Here is a 22,119-nt window from a genome sequence, read left to right as displayed (position 1 = left end):
GACCCTTTGGCCTATCTGGCCCGTGCTGTACTGTTACTCTGCCTCGTCCCATTGAATTGCATCTAGACCACAGCCCTCCATAATCCTCCCATTCTTGGACTTACCCAAATCTCTCTTTAATGTTGCCACCACTTCTGCTGCCAGCTCGTTCCAGTCGCACCACCGTCTGAGTGAAACAGTTTCACCTGTTCCCTCTTAATTATTTCACCTTTCACCCTTAGCCTTCCACCCTTAACTTGTTCTATTCTCACCCAACCTCAGAGGAAAAAGCCCACTTGCATTTACCCCTCATAATTTTGTACACCTCCCCTCATTCTCCATTCACACTCCAGGGAATGAAGTCCTAACCTATTCAACCTTTCCCCGTAACCTCCCTGCAAGCAAATCCCAGCAACATCCTTAAAAAATGTTCTTTGCACTCTTTCAATCCTGTTGATACCTTTACTGCACACAAAATTCCAAATTAGGTTCACCAACATCTAATACAGCTTCAACGTAACATCCCATCTCCCGTGCTCAAGGCTTTGATATATCAAAGTCAACATGCCAGAAGCTTTCTTTATTCAGGGACATTGGGGTTGGGCCTGAAGTAAATGAATAGCCATGATCTTACTGAACGGCAGAGGATCCGCAAGAAGCCAAAAGACCTACTCCCTCTATTTTTAAGTTCTTCTACTCTGAGGTCCTGTCACTCTGAGGAACTGGGCGAGGTTGCGACAAGGGCATGTTCCATGCACTCTGTCAGCAAGAGGGCTCCATTCCCTAATCCCTGCTTGACGGTCAGGTTTGTGCTGCAGAATTGTGGCTTTTCCCACTCTGGTGTTGCTCCCATTCATCCCCATTCTCTGCCAAACTGATTCTTCCTATTGTACAAGTTCTCCCAGTGGCTTTTAAAAGTCACACCTTCAGTACGTGTCTATAATTAACATTCCTCTTAAGCTTGAAATATTTCCATTTATCCATGAGCTTTATTATTCATATGGTGGGTTTTACTCTTAAACGTCTTAATTAATTCTTGAGAAACAGCAAATTGATTAATTAATTCCTGAGAAACTCTGTGAGAGGGGAGGAATCGGCCCACTGACAATAGACTGTTCGTAAATAACTCAATCACAAGGGGGGTGTTTGATAGGTATTTGAGTACGAGGGGTGATTGATAAGTTTGTGACTTAAGGTAGAAGAAGTCAATTTTAGAAAACCTAACACATTTATTTCTCAACATAGTCCCCTCCTACATTTACACACTTAGTCCAGCAGTTGTGAAGCATACGGATCCCTACTTTGTAGAAGTGGACCACAGCAGGGGTGATTGATAAGTTTGTGGCCTAAGGTAGAAGGGGATGAGTTATACAGCTCTCGTTACATGCACATACAATTTAACTCTGTGAAAATGCAGAAAGTTTGACTACAAAGAAGGGATCCGTATGCTCCACGACTGTTGGACTAAGTGTGTAAATGTGGGAGGGGACTATGTTGAAAAATAAATGTGCTAGGTTTTCTATAATTGACTCCTTCTACCTTAGACCACTAACTCATCAATCACTCCTCGTAGTTTGTCTTCAGGCATGTCCCAGTCTCAAACTGATAATATTTTTGAAAGTCAGAACAGTTCCTGCATATTGTTTGGGTTTCTCAGAACCACTCCCTTCCCCTCCCTGCTCGACTGGCAGTCTCCTCTGATTCCAATCTCAGTGGGCACACCATAACCGTGCTTCCTTACAACATAGAAGGAAGCCATTCGACCCATTGAGTGCATGCTAGTGCATGGTGCAATCACATTCCCCACTATGCATCCCTGTAAGCTCTTCACCCCTCGTTTCACTAACCGTCTCACTAGGGTCCAGCCCACCCTCTGGGATGTGAATGGGGACAGATGCAAACAGGGACATCCGTGATGTTTATCATGTGCAAGCACCACACAGACTGGATTGAACCTGGGCTGCTGGAGCTGATCGGCAGCAGCAACCTTCACCCTCTCGCCTGGTTTATACCCCTCCCATCCTTGGGGAAAGACCACAAGATACAAGAGCAGAATTAGGCCATTTGGCCCATCGGGTCTGCTCCACCGTTTCATAATCTCCTGCCTTCTCCCCATATCCCTTCATACCCTGACCAATCAAGAATCTATCATCCTCTGCCTTAAATATACATAAAGACTTAGCCTCCACAGCCGCTGGTGGTAAAGAAATTCATAGATTCACCCCTCGCTGGCTAAAGAAATTCCTCCTCATCTCCATTCTAAAAGGACCCCCCTCTATTCTGAGGTCATGTCCTCTGATCTTAGACTCTTCTACCATAGGAAATACCCTCTCCACATCCACTCTTTCAAGTTCTATCCATTATCCAAATCATTGACATATAATATAAAAAGAATCGGTAGCAACACAGACCCCTGTGGAACTGGTCACTAGCAGCAAGCCAGAAAAGGCTCCCTTTATTCCCACTCTTTGCTTCCTGCCAATCAGCCATGCTAGAATCTTTCCTGTTATGCTGTGAGCTCGTAACTTGTTTAGAGGCCTCATTATGGTACTTTGTTAAAGGCCTTCCGAAAATCCAAGTACACAACATCCACCGATTCTCTTTTGTCTATCCTGCTTGTTATTTCTTCAACGAATTCCAACAGATTTGTCAGGCAAGATCTTCCCTTGAGGAAACCATGCTTCTATGGTTTATTTTATCATGTGCCTCCAAGTACCCTGAGACCTCATCCTTAATGATCGACTTCAACACTGAGGTCAGAGTAACTGGCCTATAGTTTCCTTTCTTCTGCCTCTCTCCCTTCTTGAAGTGGAGTGACATTTGCAATTTTCCTGTCTTCCAGAACCATTCCAGAATCTAGTGATTCTTGAAAGATCATTGCTAATGCCTCCATGATCTCTTTAGCCACCTCTTTCTGGTGTGTACACCATCTGGTCCAGGTGACTTCAGACCTTTCAGGTTCCCAAGAACCTTCTTTTTAGTTATGGTAAATTCACACACTTCATGCCCCTGACACCTGGAAATTCCACCATACTACTGGTGTCTTCCACAGTGAAGACTGAAGAGAAATATTCATTCAGTTCATCCACTATTTCCTTGTCTCCCATTACAACCACCCCAACATCATTTTCTAACAATCCGATATCCACTCTCGGCTCCCTTTTACACTTTATGTATCTGAAGAAATTCTTGGTATCCTCTTTAATATTATTGACTAGCTTACTTTGATATTCCATCTTTATCTTCTTAAAGACTTTTTTAGTTGCCTTCTATTGGTTTTAAAAGCTTCCCAATCCTCTAACTTTCCACTAATTCTTGCTCTATTATATGCTCTCTCTTTGGCTTTTATTTGGCTTTGACTTCTGATGTTGGCCACGGTTGTGTCATCTTTCCTTTAGAATACTTCTTCCTCTTTGGGATGTATATATCCTCTGCCTTCCAAATTGCTTCCAGAAATTCCAGCCATTGCTGCTCTACCATCATCCCTGCCAGTGTTCTTTTCCAATCAGTTATGGCAATCAACTCCTCACTCATGGAATTGACATTATTTCTTACATCCTTCACATACATGACGAGTAAACATCTTTACGTTACGTCTCCATCTAAATGTAAAATGTGCAATCATAGTAATTTATAATAATTTATAATAAATAGAACAATCAATGTAATGTAGAACTCACTCAGATTAACGCAAATTCACCATTCTGATGGCCCGGTGGAAGAAGCTGACCTGGACCCTGTTGGTCCTGGCTTTTATGCTGTGGTACTGCTTCCCTGATGGTAGCAGCTGGAATAGATTGTGGTTGGGATGGCTTGGTCCCCAATGATCCTACGGGCCCTTTTTACACACCTGTCCTTGTAAATGTCCTGAATCATGGGAAGTTCACAACTACAGATGCGCTGGGCTGTCCGCACCACTCTCTGCAGAGTCCTGTGATTGATTGTGTGCTTTCAATTGTGCCCTTGTGGAAAGTTCTCAGGATTTGTGGGCCCATATCAAACCTCCTCAACCATCTGAGGTGAAAGAGGCTGTTGTGCCTTTTTCACCACACAGCTGGTGTGCACAGACCACGTGATGTCCTCGGTGAAGTGGGTGCCAAGGAACTTGAAGCTGTTTACCCTCTCAGTCCCGGATCCATTACTGTCAATAGGGGTTAGCCTGTCACCATTCCTCCTGTAAAATTCACAATCAGCTCCTTTGTTTTTGTGACTTGGAGCATACCTCTGTAATTCCCTTTACTCCACTGTAATATGATACATCTGATTTTATCTTCCCCTTCTCAAAATTCAGGGTTAACTTGGTCATATTATGACCACTTTCCCTCGAGGGTTCTTTTACCTTCAGCTTTCTAATCAGTTCAGGTTCACTGCGCAACACCCAGTCCGGAACAGCTGATCCTCTGGCAGGCTCGACCACGGGCTGCCCGAGAAAGCCAGCTCGTAGGCACTATCGAAACTCCCCCTCTCGGGATCCTGCACCACCCTGATTTTCCCAATCTACCTGCATATTGAAATCCCCGTGACTATTGTAGCATTGCCCTTTTGGCATGGATTTTCCATCTCCCGTTGTAATTCATAGGTCACATCCTTGCTACTGTTTGAGGATCTGTATACAACTCCCATCAGGGTCTCCTTACCCTTGCAGTTCCTTAGCTCCATCCACAATGAGTCAACACCTTCCAACCCGATGTCACCTCCTTCTAATGATTTGATTTCAGTTTTTACCAACGGAGCGACACCACCCCCTCTGCCTTCCTGCCTGACCTTTATATACAATGTGTACCCTTGGACATTAAACTGCCAGCTATAATCGTTCAGCCATGATTCTGTGATGCCTACAACATCATACCTGACAATGGGCAACTGTACTGCAAGTTCACCTACCTTATTCCAGATACTGCATGCATTAAAACACCTTCAGTCCTACATTCACCCTTTTATAACTTTGTCCTCATTTTATGTTGCAACTCGTCCTGTTAACTGCAAGTTTGCCCCATCAACAGCGTCTCCTCACTACACATTGCCTCTGTTTGTAAACCAGCTATCTCATCTTCAGCACTCTTATCCACCTTTCTTACAATACTTTGATATACAGGCAGCTCGGGACATCAATCTCACCATGCTCAACCTTTTGATTCCTGACTTTGTCTGAGGTCTTACCAATCTCCACAATCTTGCCACTAACTGTTCTGGCACTCTGGTTCCCACCCCCCTGCAACTCTAGTGTAAACCCCACCATGCAGCTCTGATAAACCTTCCCACTGGGATATTAGATCCCTCCAGTTCAGGTGCAAGCAATCCCTTCTGTACAGGTCACACCTTCCCTGGAAGAGAGCCCAATGAACCAAAAATCTTATGCCCTCCCTCCTACGCCAACTCTTTAGCCACATGTTAAACTGTATAATTTTCCTAGTTCTGGCCTTGCCAGCACATGGTATGGGTGGCAATCCTGAGATCACAACCCTGGAAGCCCCTGCCCTTTAACTTATCTCTAAGATCTCTTTATGCAGAACCTCATCACTTGTCCTGTCCATGTTATTGGTACCTACATAATCCACAAATTCTGGTTGTTTACCCTCCCACTTAAGAATGCTGAGGCCTCGTTCCGAGATATCCCAGATCCTGGCATCCAGGAGGCAATATACCATCTGGGAATCTCATTCTTGCCCACAGAACCTCCCGTCTGTTCCCCTAACTAACAAATCCCCTATCACCACAGCATGCCACTTCTCTTCCCTTCACTTTTGCGTCACAGAGGCAGGCTTAGTGCCAGAGACTCATCCACTGTGACTTTCTTTTGTTAGGTCATTCTGCACCCCACCACCCTGACAGCATCCAAAGTGTTGTTGAGGGGGATGGCCACAGGGATACTCTGCACTGGCTCCTAAACCCCTTTCCACTTCCTGACTGTCACTCAGTTTCCTGTGTCCTGCACCTTGAGTGTAACTACCTCTCTATATGTCTTATCTATCACCCCTTCATCCTCCTGAATACAGGTAGTCCCCGAGTTATGAATGTGCGACTTACGGACAACTCGTACTTACGAACCGAGGAAGGAGAACGCCGTCCACCATTTTAAGCCGGATCACGATGCCGTCCGGCATTTTAAGTCGTTGCCGTTGACACTGTGTTGAGTGTGTAACTTTGTATTTGGCTTAAATTTTTCTTGGCAAGATTCACCCCGACCCCATCCCCCCCACCCACCCCATTCCGGTCAGCTGGTGGCGCAGTGAGATCAGCACCGGGCTGGAGAACGAGTTCAGTCCAGTGACAGACCGCTCCCATTGCCAGGTTGATGTCAAGCGCGATTCGACCTCGTAAGAAAAACACTGCCACCTCCAGTTTAAATTCCCACACGGAATATTGTGGAGGATCAAATACAGTACCCAAACCCAGCACAGCCCCCGCTTGTCCCATTTAACCTGTCTCTGTTCAGTGGAGTTTAGGACCCAGGGAATTCAGTGAGGTGGTCCTTAGGACCCGGTGGACCTCAGGAGCCGGTGGAGCTCGGGACCCGCTGTCCGCAGAGTTTCTGTTCTGTTGATGGGGAGCGATCGCGATTGAAAATAAAGTGGAAATAACAAAGCGTTTGGAAAGAGTTGAAACGTCATCGGTCATTGGAAAAGCGTTAGGCTACAGTCGGTCAACAATCGGAACAATTTTAAAGGATAAAGTGAGAATCATGGTGCATGTGAAAGGCTCTGCCCCGATGAAAGCTACAATTATTACTAAGCAACACAGTGGTTTAATTAATGGAATACATATGTTTCTTAAGTGCTTTATATGCATAGAAAAGTGAAATATATACTAAGACGAACGTTTGATTAACTGACGCTAAATATTACCGGATGTACTTGTTCCGACTTACGTACAAATCCGACTTAAAGACGGACTCAGGAACGGAACTCGTACGTAACCCAGGGACTGCCTGTAATCTGGAGTTCATCCAGCTCCAGCTCCAACTCCTTAACGTGGTTTGTCAGAAGCTGCAGCTGGATGCACTTCTCGCAGTTGTGGTTGTCAAGGACACTGGAAGTCTCCCTGCTTTCCGCATCCCACAAGAGGAGCATTTCACTATCCTGCCAGGCGTCTCTACTGTTCCAGCCGAGCAGATTAAAAGAAGAGATGGAAAAAAACCTCAAGCTTTTCTTTCCTTTGCTTCCTCTGACCAAAGCCTCGAAGAGCTAAAGCCTCAAGATCACCACAGATGGCTGCCCCTGCGCTTGCTCTTACTAATCAATCCCAAACACCTGATTGAAGTCCCCTCCTCTTCAAACTTCCAATGTCCGGACTGAAAAAGAGCTTTGACCAGTGGCCAATCTGAGGAGGTAATTGGGCTGGGGACTTCCAGTGAGATGTGCTAGGCTTAAATACTCAGTGAGGCTCCTTGCCACCAAGAAACAGAAGTTTGTGGCAAAGGAGCCCATTCTGTCCCTCATCTCTGTGCTAGCTTTAGAATTAAATGGTTATTGAGGGGAAAGTTTCTGTCCAGGCGGGTGGATACATGGAACAATCTGCTAGAATCGAGGCAGGTACAGCTGCAGTTTTGACAATAAGGCAGGTTCAGGAACACTAAAGATTTAGAGCAGGGGTCTCCAACCTGGGGTCCACAGACCCCTTGGTTAATTGTAACGCTCCATGGCATAAAGGAAGTTGGGAACCCCCAGTCTGGAAGGATACGACCAAATTCAGACAAATGAGACTGGCTCAGCTAGACACTTTGTTGAGCCAAAGGGCCTATTTCTGTGCTGTATAATTCTCTCACTCTATAAATTCTTTGAAAAGCACTTTTTCAGCTCAAAGCTCTCACATTTTGTAAGAAACTTGGCAAATTCCCTTATCCTCAAGTACTATAACTGGAGGTCATGGGTTAAGGGTGAAAAGTGAAAAGTTCAAGGGGAACATGAGAGGAAACTGCTTCACTCAGAGGATGGTGAGAGTGTGGAATGAGCTGCCAGCGCAAGTGGTGCATGCAAGCTCAATTTCAACGTTTAAGAGAAGTTTGGATAGGTACATGGATGGTAGGGGTTTGGAGGGCTATGGCCCCAGTGCAGGTTGATGGGAGTAGGCAGTTTAAGTGGTTTGAAATGGACTAGATGGGCTGAAGGGCCTGTTTCTTTGCTCTACTTTTCTATGACACTGTGACACTACTAATATCAGATTCTTGAACAGATCTCTTGTATGATAATCTCGTTATAATCTTGTACTTTATCATTTACCTGCACTGCACTTTCTCAGTAGCTCTCACACTTTATTCTGCGTTGTTATTGCTTTACCTTCTTTTAGTTCCAATGCCCTGTGTAATGATGTGATCTGTATGAACAGTATTCACGACAAGCTCTTCAATGCATCTTGGTACATGTGACGATAACAACCCACTACTTGGCTAACTCCCTTCATTTGCTATTTTTCAGATAATCTTTCACCATCTCTTCAGGCAGAGGGTTTTGATTATTTAAAACGCTCTGCTAGAAGGTTGTGGGAGCTTGCTATTTACAAAATGGCTGACGTGTTGCCTGTAACACAACCACAATAAGATACAAGATCAGAATTAGGCTATTTGACCCACAAGTTTGCTCTGTTATTCGATCAGGTCTGATTTTTTTTCATCCTTCTCAACCCATTCTCCAGTCTTCTCCCCATAACCTCTGATGCCCTTACTTATCAAGAACCTATCAACCTTTGCTTTAAATATACCCAATGACATGGCCTATGCAGACATCAGTGGCAGTGAATTCCACAGATTCCCCACCTCCCCCCCCCCGACTAAAGAAATTGCTCCTCATCACTGTTCTAAAGTGACATCCTTCTATTCTGAGGCTGTGTTCTCTGGTCCTAGACTCCTCCACTATAAGAAGCATCCTCTGCACATCCACTCTATCAAGGCCTTTCAATAGTCAATAGGTTTCAATGAGATTCCACCCCGCCCTCCCCTCATTCTTCTAAACTTCAGAGAGGTCAGACCCAGAGCCATCAAATGCTCCTCATAGGTTAACTCACTCATTCCCAGGATCATTCTCACGCACCCCCTCTGAACCCTCACCAGTGCACCATTGTTGGCTGGAAACAGTTCAAGACCCCTATGTACAGGGGCCCAAGAAAAACACAACTCTTTCCATAAATACCGAGTGAAAAGTTTCCTAACTTACTGTGGTGAACTACATATACCTGTCTGGACACGCCCCCCCCCCCCCACTGCTGACTGCTCCTGTGGCTCCTCCCACTGACCGTGGCTCCTCCCACAGACCCCAGTATAAAGGCGATTGAGGTCTGAGCCCTGCCCTCATTCTCCAGGATGTAGTATGGTGGTAAATTGCTGCTTGTTCTTTCTTCCAGCCAATGAAAGCCTATATCTCACCTCACGTCTCAGAGAGTTATTGATGGTGCATCACCTACCTTCTGGATTTGGTTTTACTGACTGTTTTGCATTCATCTGTCCTCTCTCACACTACCTGTACCCTGGAGCAGGGAATGCTGGGATCACGGCCAGATGCAGGAAGACTCACCGTTGTCCAGCCAACCTGTGGGCCAAGGTCCTTGAAGTAGAAAGTTGCGGTGGTTCCAACTGGGAGGGTCTGCAGCACTTCCTCATCCCTGACACATTTACCCTCTGCAAAATAAAGATTAAAGAGATTAAATTTTAAAGATTAGCTTTATCTGTCATGTGTACACTTAAACATACAGTGAAATGTGCCAGTTGTGTTGATGATGCACTGGGGCAGCCTGCAAGTGTTGCTATACTTACAGCACTAACGTAGCAAGTCCATAGCTTACCAACACCAATGCATACGTCCTTGATATGTGGGAGGGAGAGCAAGCAGAGGAAACCCATGTAGTCATGGGGAGAACGTACCAACTCCTTCGAGGCAGTGGCGGGAATTGAATGCTAATGAGCTGCCCTCTGTCAACAGTGGCACAAGATGGTCAGGTATGTTGGCACTTGGGCCAAACTGCATCCCTTCAGAAGGGACCTTACATTTGGAAGCAGAACGCCTTGCAAGGGCCAAGCACTTGCTGTAAAGGTTACAAAAACAGAAAACGGTGCAAGCAAAACTCTCAGCAGGTCAGCGAATAAAAGCAACCGCTGAGGTTGAAAATCCGGTTTTCTATCAAATTTCTGCAGAGTTTCTGATTTCCATTTTCACAAAGGTGAGAGAGTCAGAAGGAGGATGTGTTTCACTGAAGATGGTTTGTGGTAATCCTATGGAGTTTAATGCTGTGTGGGGAGAACAAAACATTGCAAGGTCACTAATATGCATGCGAGCTGGGCATTGTTTACCAGCTGGGCTGTAGAGATTAGCTGAGGTAGGCTTCAGTGAGTTGAGCTGGTTGACTCCAGAGGGTCTTTGCTGGCTGGATGTACAGCTGTGGGATGTGTGACCTCGGTGGGGACAGGGAAGGGTGAGGTTTTATCGTCAGTAGAGCATAAGATTGCTGGCAGATGGATCCCTTCCCAAGAATCATAACCAGAATCAGAATCAGGTTTATTATCACTGGCAGAGGTCATGAAATCTGTTGTTTGCAACAGAAATATACCTAAATTCCAATAAGATATATATATGTATATCTGTACTGTATACTTTATATATATATATATATATATATATATATATATATACACTATATATATACACTTATATTTTTATAATTTATTTATTATTGCAATTTAGGGTATACACATACCTACTGTATAGTATATATACAGTATAGATAAAAATTAAATCGTGCAAAAATAGTGATAAATTGGGAGATAGTGTACATGGGTTCATTGTCCATTCAGCATTCTGCTGGTGGAGGGGTAGAAACTGTTCCTAAAACATTGACTGTGAGTCTTCAGGCTCCTATACCTCCACCCTGATGGTAGTAATGAGAAGAGGGCATGTCCTGGCTGATGGAGGTCCTTAATGATGAATGCTGCCTTTTTGAGACATCGCCTTTTGAAGATAATCTCGAAGGTGCATGATGGAAGCGAGCTGCGTTTAAAAGCCTCTGCAGCTTTTTTCTGAGAGCTAGTTGGCAAGGCCAGAATGTGAGTGCACGTCCCTGTGAGACTGAAAAGGTCTGTGTGCCCTCACCCAGGAGGGGATGTGAGACCACCATCAGGAAACTCTCATCTAGGTTTATCGCAGTCCAACTCCCTTCCTAACGGTTCATCATCACCCTCTCAAGGGCAATTATTGATGGTCAGTGGACACTGGCCTGGACAGTAGTGCTCACGCCCCACAGATGGGTGCCATGGTAACCCTTGCAGCTGGGAGCATTCCTGAGCTCAATTCTGGTCTGTTCTGCAAGGAGTCCCTGTACGTCCTCCCTGTGGAACGCAAGGCTTTTCCCCTGGTGTTCTCCCACAGTCGAAAGACGTACTGGGTAGGTTAATCGGCCACTGTCAGCGCCAGTGACCCAATTCAATCCCACCACTGTCTGTAACGAGTTTGTACTTTCTGTCCGTGACCATGCGTGGGTTTCCTCCAGTTGCTCCAGTTTCCTCACACATTCCGAAGACGTAGGGGTTGGTATGTAAATTGGTCACAATGGGTATAATTGGGCAGCGTAGACTGGTTCGGCAAGAAGGGCCTGTTACTGTGTTATATCTTCCAATAAAAATCGATGTCTGCGGAGGGGGTGCCTGACCAGCTTTTCGTGTGCGTTGCTCAAGATTTCCAGCATTTGAGTCTCTGATGCACCGCATCAGCTTTTCTTTTCTCATACAGGGGTCTGAAAACTGGAATCCTCACCCCACCTGCACGAGCAGACAACCTTCACCAGGAGGACTACAGCACGCCAAGGCGGCAACTGACAACAGCCTTCTCATGGGCAATTAGCGATGGGATCAAATTTATAAACCATATACACTTACATGTATTAGGAATTCGCAACAAAAAAAATTCTACAAGTATACGAATAAAGAATTATGTATAAAAGTTCAAAGTAAATTTATTATCAAAGTACCTATATGTCATAATATACAACCCTGAGACCTGTAATTTAACCTCTAAAATGAATTTGCAAATAGCTTGCAGGTACAACAGGTTATTGAGAAGGCAAATACAACGTTGGCCTTCATTGCTAGAGGGATTGAATTTAAGAGCAGGGAGGTTATGCTGAAACTATACAGGGTACTGGTGAGGCCGCACCTGGAGTACTGTGTGGCGTTCTGGTCTCCATACTTGAGGAAGGATACACTGGCTTTGGAGGCAGTGGAGAGGAGGTTCACCAGGTTGATTCCAGGGATGAAGAGGTTAACCTATCAGGAGAGATTGAGTCGCCTGGGACTATACTCTCTGGAATTCAGAATGAGAGGAGATCTTATAGAAATATGCAAAATTTTGAAAGAGATAGGTAAGATAGAAGTGGAAAAGTTGTTTCCATTGGTAGGTGAGACTAGAACTAGGGGACATTGTCTCAAGGTTCGGGGAGAAGATTTAGGACGGAGATGAGAAGAAACTGTTTCTCGCAGAGAGTGGTGAATCTGTGCAATTCTCTGCCCAGGGAAGCAATTGAGGCTTCTTCACTAAATATACTTAAGAAACAGTTAGATAGGTTTTACATAGTAAGGGAATTAAGGGTTGTGGGGAAAAGGCAGGTAGATGGAGCTGAGTTTACGGACAGATCAGCCATGATCTTATTGAATGGTGGGGCAGGCTCGATGGGCCGGATGGCCTACTCCTGCTCCTATTTCTTATGTTCTTATTTTGAGGTTAAATTACAGATATGAAATAAAATGTGCATAAATACATAAATGCCATTATATACGATATGAACATAGAAACATAGAAAACCTACAGCACAATACAGGCCCTTCAGCCCACAAAGCTGTGCCAAGCATGTCCTTACCTTAGAAATTACCTAGGGTTGCCTCTATTTTTTTGAGCTCCCTGTACCTATCCAAAAGTCTCTTAAAAGACCCTATCATATCTGCCTCCATCACCTTCACCGGCAGTCCATTCCATGCACTCACCCCTCTTTGAGTAAAAGACTTACTCTGTACCCACTTCCCAGCACCTTAGAACTGTGCCCTCTCATGTTAGCCATTTCAGCCCTGGGAAAAAACCTCTGACTATCCACACGATCAATGCAGCGTTATAAAAAGAGATTTGCTGTGTTTACAGTGCAGTACTGAGGTAATGGAAGGGGGTGGGGGGGGTACTAACTAGAATGGTTGATCAGATTAATTGTCTGGTGGGGGGGATAACTTTGAAGCTGGCACAAAACTTTTATGTTAATAGCTCTACAGTGCTTTCTGGAAGGGAGGTTTCAGAAAAGGCCTTTTTCTGGGTGGGTAGAGTCCACAATGATTACTCCTGCCCACTTCTTTGTCCTGGACACGTACCAGTCCTGCTGTGAAGGGAGGCTGCAGCCAATGGCCTTTCCCACTGTCCTGACAGTCTGGTACTTTTTGTGTATTGTGAGAGGACGCTGCACCAAAGCAGACAGTAATGGCTGATGTGAGGACACTCTCTGTGAAGGCAGTGTAGAATTGCACCAGTACGTTCTGGGGGAGATGGAACAGGCAATAAATTCTGCTCTGGTGGCATCCTGAACATGAAATAAAAGGGCTCAAGGATGACTTTAGACGGCAAATTGGACCTCACTCTTTCAAAGGTTTGGGCTGCTGTTATTTTGGCGAGGGATCTGAGTGGGGTCTGATTAACAGTGGATGGCGATTGGAACTGTGGCTCTCTCAGTGGCAATGTTAGCCCCATGATTAGGATCACATCCACCAGCCGCCAAACATGCCGTCACAAGCAGATTCTTTCAGCAGTGCACATTTCTGAGATTCCAGAACTATTAAGGTAGATAAACAGAGCGTGTTATCTGCACGTCAGTAAGGCACCATACGCAATCCCTTCATCTGACTCTGTAAAGGGAAACCGGGCTCTTGCCCTCACCCAGTGAAGTAAGTCGCGTGCTAGTGACACTGAAATCGTGTCAATCAGAAACCTGTCAGTACTGGAAGTCCGAAATAAGCGTTTACAGAACTTGTTTCAACGCTCGAGCTTTGATTCCATCTGCCTCGGCCCAAATAAAGGACACTTAAGCAACTAAGAAGGATTGGAGAACATCACTGCGCCCTCATCTCCTACAATCGCTTCTCTGCGGATCGTCACCTTGTCATTGTGGAGAGGCTTGTGCGCTCCTGACATCCCAAGAGCGATGCCGCCGGGAGCTTAGCTCCAAGTCCGGTTACCCATGGGGGAGTTCCAGAGGTGGAGCTGGGGGAAGATGATGACACATCACAATGGCAGCGGAGGTGGAGGAAGGCTGCAGCAGCGAAGAATCCCCAGTCACCTTGCATCCCACGCCACTGGACCCTGACTCCGATCTGTCAGACACTCTGTGGTGGCTGCCCATGGTTAAATGAAATCAGCCACAGGCATTCTCCTCTGAGGGAATAACCCTTGGGGGAACATCCATACTTAACTCGAGAGATCGCACGCCTGCATTCAGAATCACCAGTGACAGCCAAAGTAGAATTAGATAGCACAGAAGGTGGCGATTTGGCTCATGGATAATGGGCTGGCCTTTTAAAGAGCTTCTCCTGTGGTTCCTCTCTCCTTCCCTTTCCAACGCTTTGTAATGTTCTTCTGTTCAGTCATCTCTGATTTCGATGCTCCCCAGAACCTCTTCAATGGAACGCACTGCTGGAGTGAGGGCAGAGGCAGATACACTAGGCCATAGGTGTCAAGGCCCGCGGGCCATATCCGGCCTGGCGTACAATTATATCCAGCCCGCGAGATCATTTTAGATAGATCTATTATTTTAATTATTAATGGCCCGGTGATATGAAGCCTATGATTGTAAGTTAATACCAATCATAAAAATAATGCTTGTTCAGCAGTCTTCTTCATAAGAAATGGAATTTGTGAAGTGAAACACTTTGTAGTTATAGCAGAGACTGAGACACATGAGAACAGGCTGAAAAAACGGAGGCAATGAAAGCTGCGTTCGCACGCGCCCGACTGATCCGGCCCACATGAAGCTGCATTTTGCCCAATCCGGCCCAAGACCTAAAATGAGTTTGACACCCCTGCACTAGGCAGATTTAGAAGACTCTTAGAAAGACACGTGGATGAAAGAAATATGGAGGGGAATATACAGTTGAACTTCAGGGCTGAGACTCAGCCCAAAACGTGACTCATTATTCCCCTCTGTAGATGTTGTCTGACCTGCTGAGTTCCTCCAGCACTTTGTGTGTGTTGCCTAAGATTTCCAGCACCTGCAGAATCTCTTGTGCTTAGGATGAAAGAAATATTGAGGGCTGTGAGGAGAGAAGCAGCAGGTTGATCTTACGGTAGGTTAAAAGATCGGTACAACACTTTAGAGCTCGATTGAGCGATCTGCTGTCCCCGGAGAGGACCGTGATCACGCAGAAGAGGCCCAGGGCTGTGATTGACTTCACTTCGAAGCGTCGAGGAAGATTGCAGCATCGGGGCGAATGTGGGGGCGGTCAGCGGACACCCTCCACGGAGATCACGGGTCGACGGCGGTTGTTAGCCTAGTCAGCAACGCCGAGGTCTCCCTTCGCGGAAGGACTGGGTTGAAGCAGCCATTCTCCTTGGTTCTGGCCGACAGATGTTTTTGAAATTCTGAGGTTTATGTGATTATTGGACTGTAGTTTATATTGCTCTCCCTCAGTTTTCTGTGTTCTCTTTCTTGATGCCGACTGGCGAGTCGCTATTCCGGGTGGGCGATATGTTGGCTTTTTGCAAGGGAGGGGGTTTGGGCGGGGGGGGGGGGTTGGGGTTTCTGGCTGAGCAATCTGTTAATATTTGTACAAGAGAGGGGTTTGATGTTCCAGATGCCATTTTAGTTTTTCTGTGTGGGGGAGAGGATGGTGAGGGGAGCTTCCTAATTCAATCCTAGGCAACACCATAACAGAAAACACAATAACAACCTACAATTTACAAGACAATGAACCTTGAGAAAGGTCACATGCACGAATGTCAATAATCAAACTTAAATAAACGTCAACATATGAACAGACTTATCAACGGAAGGAAAGCAGGGAAGTCCATTTGACAAATGTTGTGCAGGGACAGTCGGGGTATAACACCCGATTCTGGGAACAAAGTGTTAACATACAAGGAGTGTTTGCAGCTTTGGGCCTGTACTCACTGGAATTTAGGAGAATGTGGGGTAATCTCATTGAAACCTACCGAATGTTGAAAGGACTAGATGTGGAGAAGATGTTTCCTAAGGTAGATGGATCCGGAACTAGGGGGCACAGCCTCAAAATTGAGGTTGACCTTTTAGAACAGTGGGAAGGAGGAATTTTTTTAGTCCCAGAGTGGTGAATCTGTGGAATGCTCTGCCACAGACTGCAGTGGAGGCCAAGTCCATGGGTACATTTAAGGCGGAAGATGTAAGTTTCCTGATTGGTCAGGGCATCAAAGGATATGGTGAGAAGGCAGGTGTATGGGGTTGAGTGGAATCTGGATCAGCTATGATGGAATGGCAGAGAAGACTCGATGGGCTGAATGGCCTAATTCTGCTACTATGTCTTATAGACAATAGACAATAGGTGCAGAAGTAGACCATTTGGCCCCTCAAGCCTGCACCGCTATTTTGAGATCATGGCTGATCAATTACTGTTCCTGCCTTGCCCCCATATCCCTTGATTCCCCTATCCATAAGATGCCTATCTAGCTCCTTCTTGAAAGCATCCAGAGAATTGGCCTCCACTACCTTCTGAGGCAGTGCATTCCAGACCCCCCACAACTCTCTGGGAGAAGAAGTTCTCTGTCCTAAATGACCTACCCCTTATTCTCAAACCATGCCCTCTGGTACTGGACTCTCCCAGCATCTGGAACATATTTCCTGCCTCTATCTTGTCCAATCCCTTAATAATCTTATATGTTTCAATCAGATCCCCTCTCAATCTCCTTAATTTCAACGAGTACAAGCCCAGTCTCTCTAACCTTTCTGTGTAAGACAGTCCAGACATCCCAGGAATTAACCTCGTGAATCTTCACTGCACTTCCTCTACAGCCAGAATGTCCTTCCTTAAACCTGGAGACCAAAACTGTACACAATACTCCAGGCGTGGTCTCACCAGGGCTCTGTACAAATGCAAGAGGATTTCCTTGCTCTAGTACTCAATTCCCTTTGTAATAAAGGCCAACGTTCCATTAGCCTTCTTCACTGCCTGCTGCACTTGCTCATTCACCTTCAGTGACTGATGAACAAGGACTCCGAGGTCTCTTTGTATTTCTCCCTTACCTAACTCTACACCATTCAGATAATAATCTGCCTTCCTGTTCTTACTCCCAAAGTGGATAACCTCACACTTATTCACATTAATCGTCATCTGCCAAGTATCTGCCCACTCACCCAGCCTATCCAAGTCACCCTGAATTCTCCTAACATCCTCATCACATGTCACACTGCCACCCAGCTTAGTATCATCAGCAAATTTGCTGATGTTATTTTTTATGCCTTCATCCAAATCGTTAACGTAAATGGTAAACAGCTGTGGTCCCAATACCGAGCCCTGTGGCACCCCACTAGTCACCACCTGCCATTCCGAGAAACACCCATTCTCCACTACCCTTTGCTTTCTATCTGCCAACCAGTTTTCCATCCATGTCAGTGTCTTCCCCCCGATGCCCTGAGCTTTGATTTTACCCACCAATCTTCTATGTGGGACCTTATCAAATGCCTTCTGAAAATCGAGGTACACTACATCCACTGGATCTCCTCCGTCTAACTTCCTGGTTACATCCTCGAAAAACTCCAACAGATTAGTCAAGCATGATTTACCCTTGGTAAATCCATGCTGGCTCGGCCCAATCCTATCACTGCTATCTAGATATGCCACTATTTCATCCTTAATAATGGACTCTAGCATCTTTCCCACCACTGATGTCAGGCTGACAGATCAATAGTTCTCTGTTTTCTCCCTCCCCCCTTTTTTAAAAAGTGGAATAACATTAGCCATTCTCCAATCCTCAGGAACCGATCCTGAATCTAAGGAACATTGGAAAATGATTACCAATGCATCCGCAATTTCCAGGGCCACCTCTTTTAGTACCCTAGGGTGCAGATCATCTGGACCTGGGGATTTGTCAGCCTTCAGTCCCATCAGTCTACTCATCACCGTCTCCTTCCTAATGTCAATCTGTTTCATTTCCTCTGTTACCCTATGTCCTTGGCCCATCCATACATCTGGGAGGATGCTTGTGTCTTCCTTAGTGAAAACAGATCTAAAGTACTCATTAAATTCTTCTGCCATTTCTCTGTTTCCCATAATAATTTCACCCAATTCATTCTTCAAGGGCCCAACATTGTTCTTAACTATCTTCTTTCTCTTCACATACCTAAAAAAGCTTTTGCTATCTTCCTTTATATTCTTGGCTAGCTTGCGTACGTACCTCATTTTTTCTCCCCATATTGTCTTTTTAGTTAAGTTCTGTTGTTCCTTAAAAACTTCCCAATCATCTGTCTTCCCACTCACCTTAGCTCTATCATATTTCCTTTCTTTTAATGCTATGCAATCTCTGACTTCCTTTGTCAACCACTGTGGCCCCTTTCCCCCCTTTGAATCCTTCCTTCTCTGGGGGACGAACTGATTTTGCACCTTGTGCATTATTCCCAAGAATACCTGCCATTGCTGTTCCACTGTCTTTTCTGCTAGGCTATCCGTCCAGTCAACTTTGGCCAGCTCCTCCCTCATGGCTCCATAGTTCCCCCTGTTCAACTGCAACACTGACACCTCCGAGCTGCCCTTATCCTTCTCAAATTGCAGATAAAAACTTATGATATTGTGATCACTACCTCCTAATGGCTCCTTTACTGCGAGATCGCTTATCAAAATCTAAATACAGAATAGTCTTGTCCCTGGTCGGCTCTCGTACAAGCTGTTCCAAGAATGCATCCCATAGGCACTCTACAAACTCCCTATCCTGTGGTCCAGCACCAACCTGATTCTCCCAGTTCACCTGCATGTTGAAATCCCCCATAACTACTGCGACATTACCTTTGCCACATGCCAATATTAACTCCCTATTCAACTTGCACCCAATATCCATGCTACTGTTTGGTGACCTGTAGACAACACCCATTAGAGTCCTTTTGCCCTTACTGATCCTCAGTTCTATCCACACAGACTCTACTTCTCCTGATCCTATGTCCCCCCTTGCAAAGGACTGAATCTCATTCCTCACCAACAGGGCCACCCCACCCCCTCTGCCCACATTTCTATCCCTATGATAGCACATGTACCCTTGTATATTAATTTTCCATGTCTGATCTCCCTGCAGCCATGTCTCCATTATCCCAACAACATCATAGTTACCCATTCACACCTGGGCTTCAAGCTCATCTGCCTTATTTCTGACACTTTGTGCATTGAGATATAGAATTTTTAACCCATTTCTCCTCTCTCTGTTTGAATCGCTGCCTATTGTGCTTAACCCAGCTCCCCGAACTCCCATCAGGCTATACGCCCCTAGAATTTTGTTGTCCTTCCTAAATTTACTTATTCTTTCAACACATTTAACTCCATATTCCATCAGACCATCCCTCTGTACATGTGTCCTCCTTATCACTTGTTCTGCCCCACCTTCCTCTACTACACACTTAATATTCCGGAACCGTGTAGTCCCCACCTGTCCTTTATTCTTCCTCTCACTATCCTCTCTCACATTCTGGATCCCCGTCCCCTGCAAATTTAGTTTAACCCCCCCCCCCCAAGAAGCACTAGCAAACTTTCCTGCAAGAATGTTAGTACTGCTCCAGTTTAGGTGTAGACCGTCCCTTTGGAACAGATTCCCTGGAACAAAGCCCAATTATCTACAAACCTGAAGCCCTCCCTCCTGCACCATCCTCTCAGCCACGTATTAATCCTTATAATCTTTCTGTCCTTGCCTCACTCGCAAGTGGCACAGGTGGCAATCCTGAGATTGTTACCCTGGAGGTCCTGCTCTTCAGCTTCGCACCTAACTCCCTACGCAGGACCCCCTCACTCATCCTACCCACGTCGTTGGTCCCTACATGGACCACAACATCTGGATTCTTGCCCTCCCTCTCGAGAATAACCTGTACCAGATCTGAGATGTCTCGGACCCCGGCACCAGGGAAGCAACATACCATCCGTGACTCCCAATCTTCCCCACAAAATCTCCTATCCGCCCCCCTGACTATAGAATCCCCTATCAGTACCGCTCTCTTCTCTTCCCTCCTCCCCTTCCTAGTCGAGGGTCCAACCTCAGTGCCAGAGACAGGACCACTGCAGCTTGTTCCTGGTAGGTCATCCCCACCAACAGTATCCAAAACGGTATACTTACTTTTGATGGGAATGGCCACAGGGGTGCTCTTCTCTCTCTGTCTGCTCCCCCTGCCTCTCTTGACTGTCACCCATTTGCCTACCTCCTGTCTTTTCGGTGTGACTACCTCCCGATAACTCTTATCTATCTCTGCCTCTGCCTCCCGAATGATCCGTAGTTCATCCAGCTCCTGCTCCAATTCCCTAACTCGGTCTGATAGGAGCTGCAGCTGGATGCACCTATTGCAGGTGTGGTCATCAGGGACAACTGTGTTGACCCTGACCTCCCACATACTGCATACGGAGCACACCACTGCTTTAACTGTCTCCCCCATTACCTGATCCCAGATTAGTCGGAATAAATGAAAAGCAGGCTTCTTGCCGAAATCTTCTTGTGCCGAAGCCCGCTGAGCCAAAGCCCAGCACTCTGCTCCTGCGCACTCTGCTGCCCGCTCCTGAAAGTGGGCCGCTTTTTAAAGCCCGCGCTCGTCGCTGACGAGTGAGTTTTGGTGAGAAGCTGGATAGCTACAGGGGAGCTGTACTGGGGAGCTGGAAATGATGCATAGTCCTGGTGGTGAGAGTCTGTGTTGTTTTTTATGTAGTTCAGCCTAGTTTTTGTACTGTGTCATGTAACACCACGGTCCTGAAAAATACTGTCTCATTTTTACTATGTACTGTACCAGCAGTTATGGTTGAAATGACAATAAAAGTGACTTGACTTGATGTATCGTCTCCCTGTTGGCAATTTGGTGAATAGCTGAATGCAAGGGTGGGTGGAATCAACAGTAAATTTTCCCCTTTTTTATTTGCTCTGGCGATGAACAGGTGTTGCAATAACTTGGGCATGCAATTAAAACTAACTTGCACAAAAGTTCACATTTACCACTAGAAGACATCATTAAATCCCAGAAAAAACTAGAGATTTCGTGTATACTGACCAAATTCAATTTTAATTGCAGAAACAGGCTAGGATTGAATTTGGTCAGTACGCACCAAATCGCTAATTATTTTGTGGATTTTAATGGTATATTTTAGTGGTAAATTAATCATACCCGATCTCCCAGAGTTTGAGCTCGATCATTTCAAATGGAATAAAGTCATTGATAGCTGTATGGTACTTACTGGGATCTAACCTGATGGATTGTCTTGCTGGATACCACTGGGGGTCTAAAAAAAAAGACAAGTAAAAATAGAATTCATCTGTTATTGCAAAGTGTCACATAGCAGTTACGAGCTCTTAATGGAGAGGTTCTGGAATGAGGAGAGTATATTTCCCACAAGGACACCATCCCCAAATGAATTCTGCCCACCCAAACGCACGTCTGTTTATCTGCCTTATTTTTCCAAGGCTTGTATATGTGTGAAGAGCTCGCTGTGGTCTAGAAGTAGCACATCCTGAAACATCCTAGTGAGGGTTGTTTAGTGATCCCCTGTACTACTGGCTGCCCCTTTCATTCTGAGCATAATCGAAGTGGTACTGACAGAACAAGTGAATGTCATTTCTTCATCATCCCCATAGGACCAGGCATAATTAATTTGATGATATTGCTCTTTCAGTCTTGTCTGGATGATACAACACAATACAGAATAAAGTGTCCAGTGGCAAATCTGTGGAATTCGGTACCACGGGCGGCTGTGGAGGCCAAGTCATTGGGTTTATTTAAGGCAAAGGTTGATAGATCCTTGATTAGTCAGGACATGAAGGGGTACGGGAGAAAGGCAGGAGATTGGGGGCTGAGAGGGAAAATGGTTCAGCCATGATGAAATGGCGGAGCAGATTTGATGGGCCGAATGGCCTAATTCTGCTTCTATATCTTATAGTCTTATCTGTGCTTCCTCTTTCCGAACGTGTTTCGATTAGTGGCACCTCTCAGTTT

At 45.6% G+C, this 22,119-nt stretch overlaps 1 protein-coding gene across 2 annotated transcripts in view; it reads right to left on the bottom strand.

Annotated features, from left to right (window-relative positions):
- The window catches only part of LOC132401760 (very-long-chain enoyl-CoA reductase-like), a 110,845-nt gene that overhangs the window by 23,897 nt on the left and 64,829 nt on the right, over positions 1-22,119 (bottom strand). For both annotated transcript variants that reach the window (XM_059983934.1, XM_059983933.1), the window contains 2 exons: positions 21,365-21,409; positions 9,486-9,589 (listed from right to left, as the gene is read on the bottom strand). In XM_059983934.1, coding sequence (XP_059839917.1) covers positions 9,486-9,589; positions 21,365-21,409 — 149 coding nt within the window. The remainder of the gene's footprint in view (positions 1-9,485; positions 9,590-21,364; positions 21,410-22,119) is intronic.

Source organism: Hypanus sabinus, chromosome 11 (assembly GCF_030144855.1).
Source record: "Hypanus sabinus isolate sHypSab1 chromosome 11, sHypSab1.hap1, whole genome shotgun sequence".
Taxonomy (NCBI): domain Eukaryota; kingdom Metazoa; phylum Chordata; class Chondrichthyes; order Myliobatiformes; family Dasyatidae; genus Hypanus; species Hypanus sabinus.
This window is presented reverse-complemented; position numbering and strand designations above follow the sequence as displayed.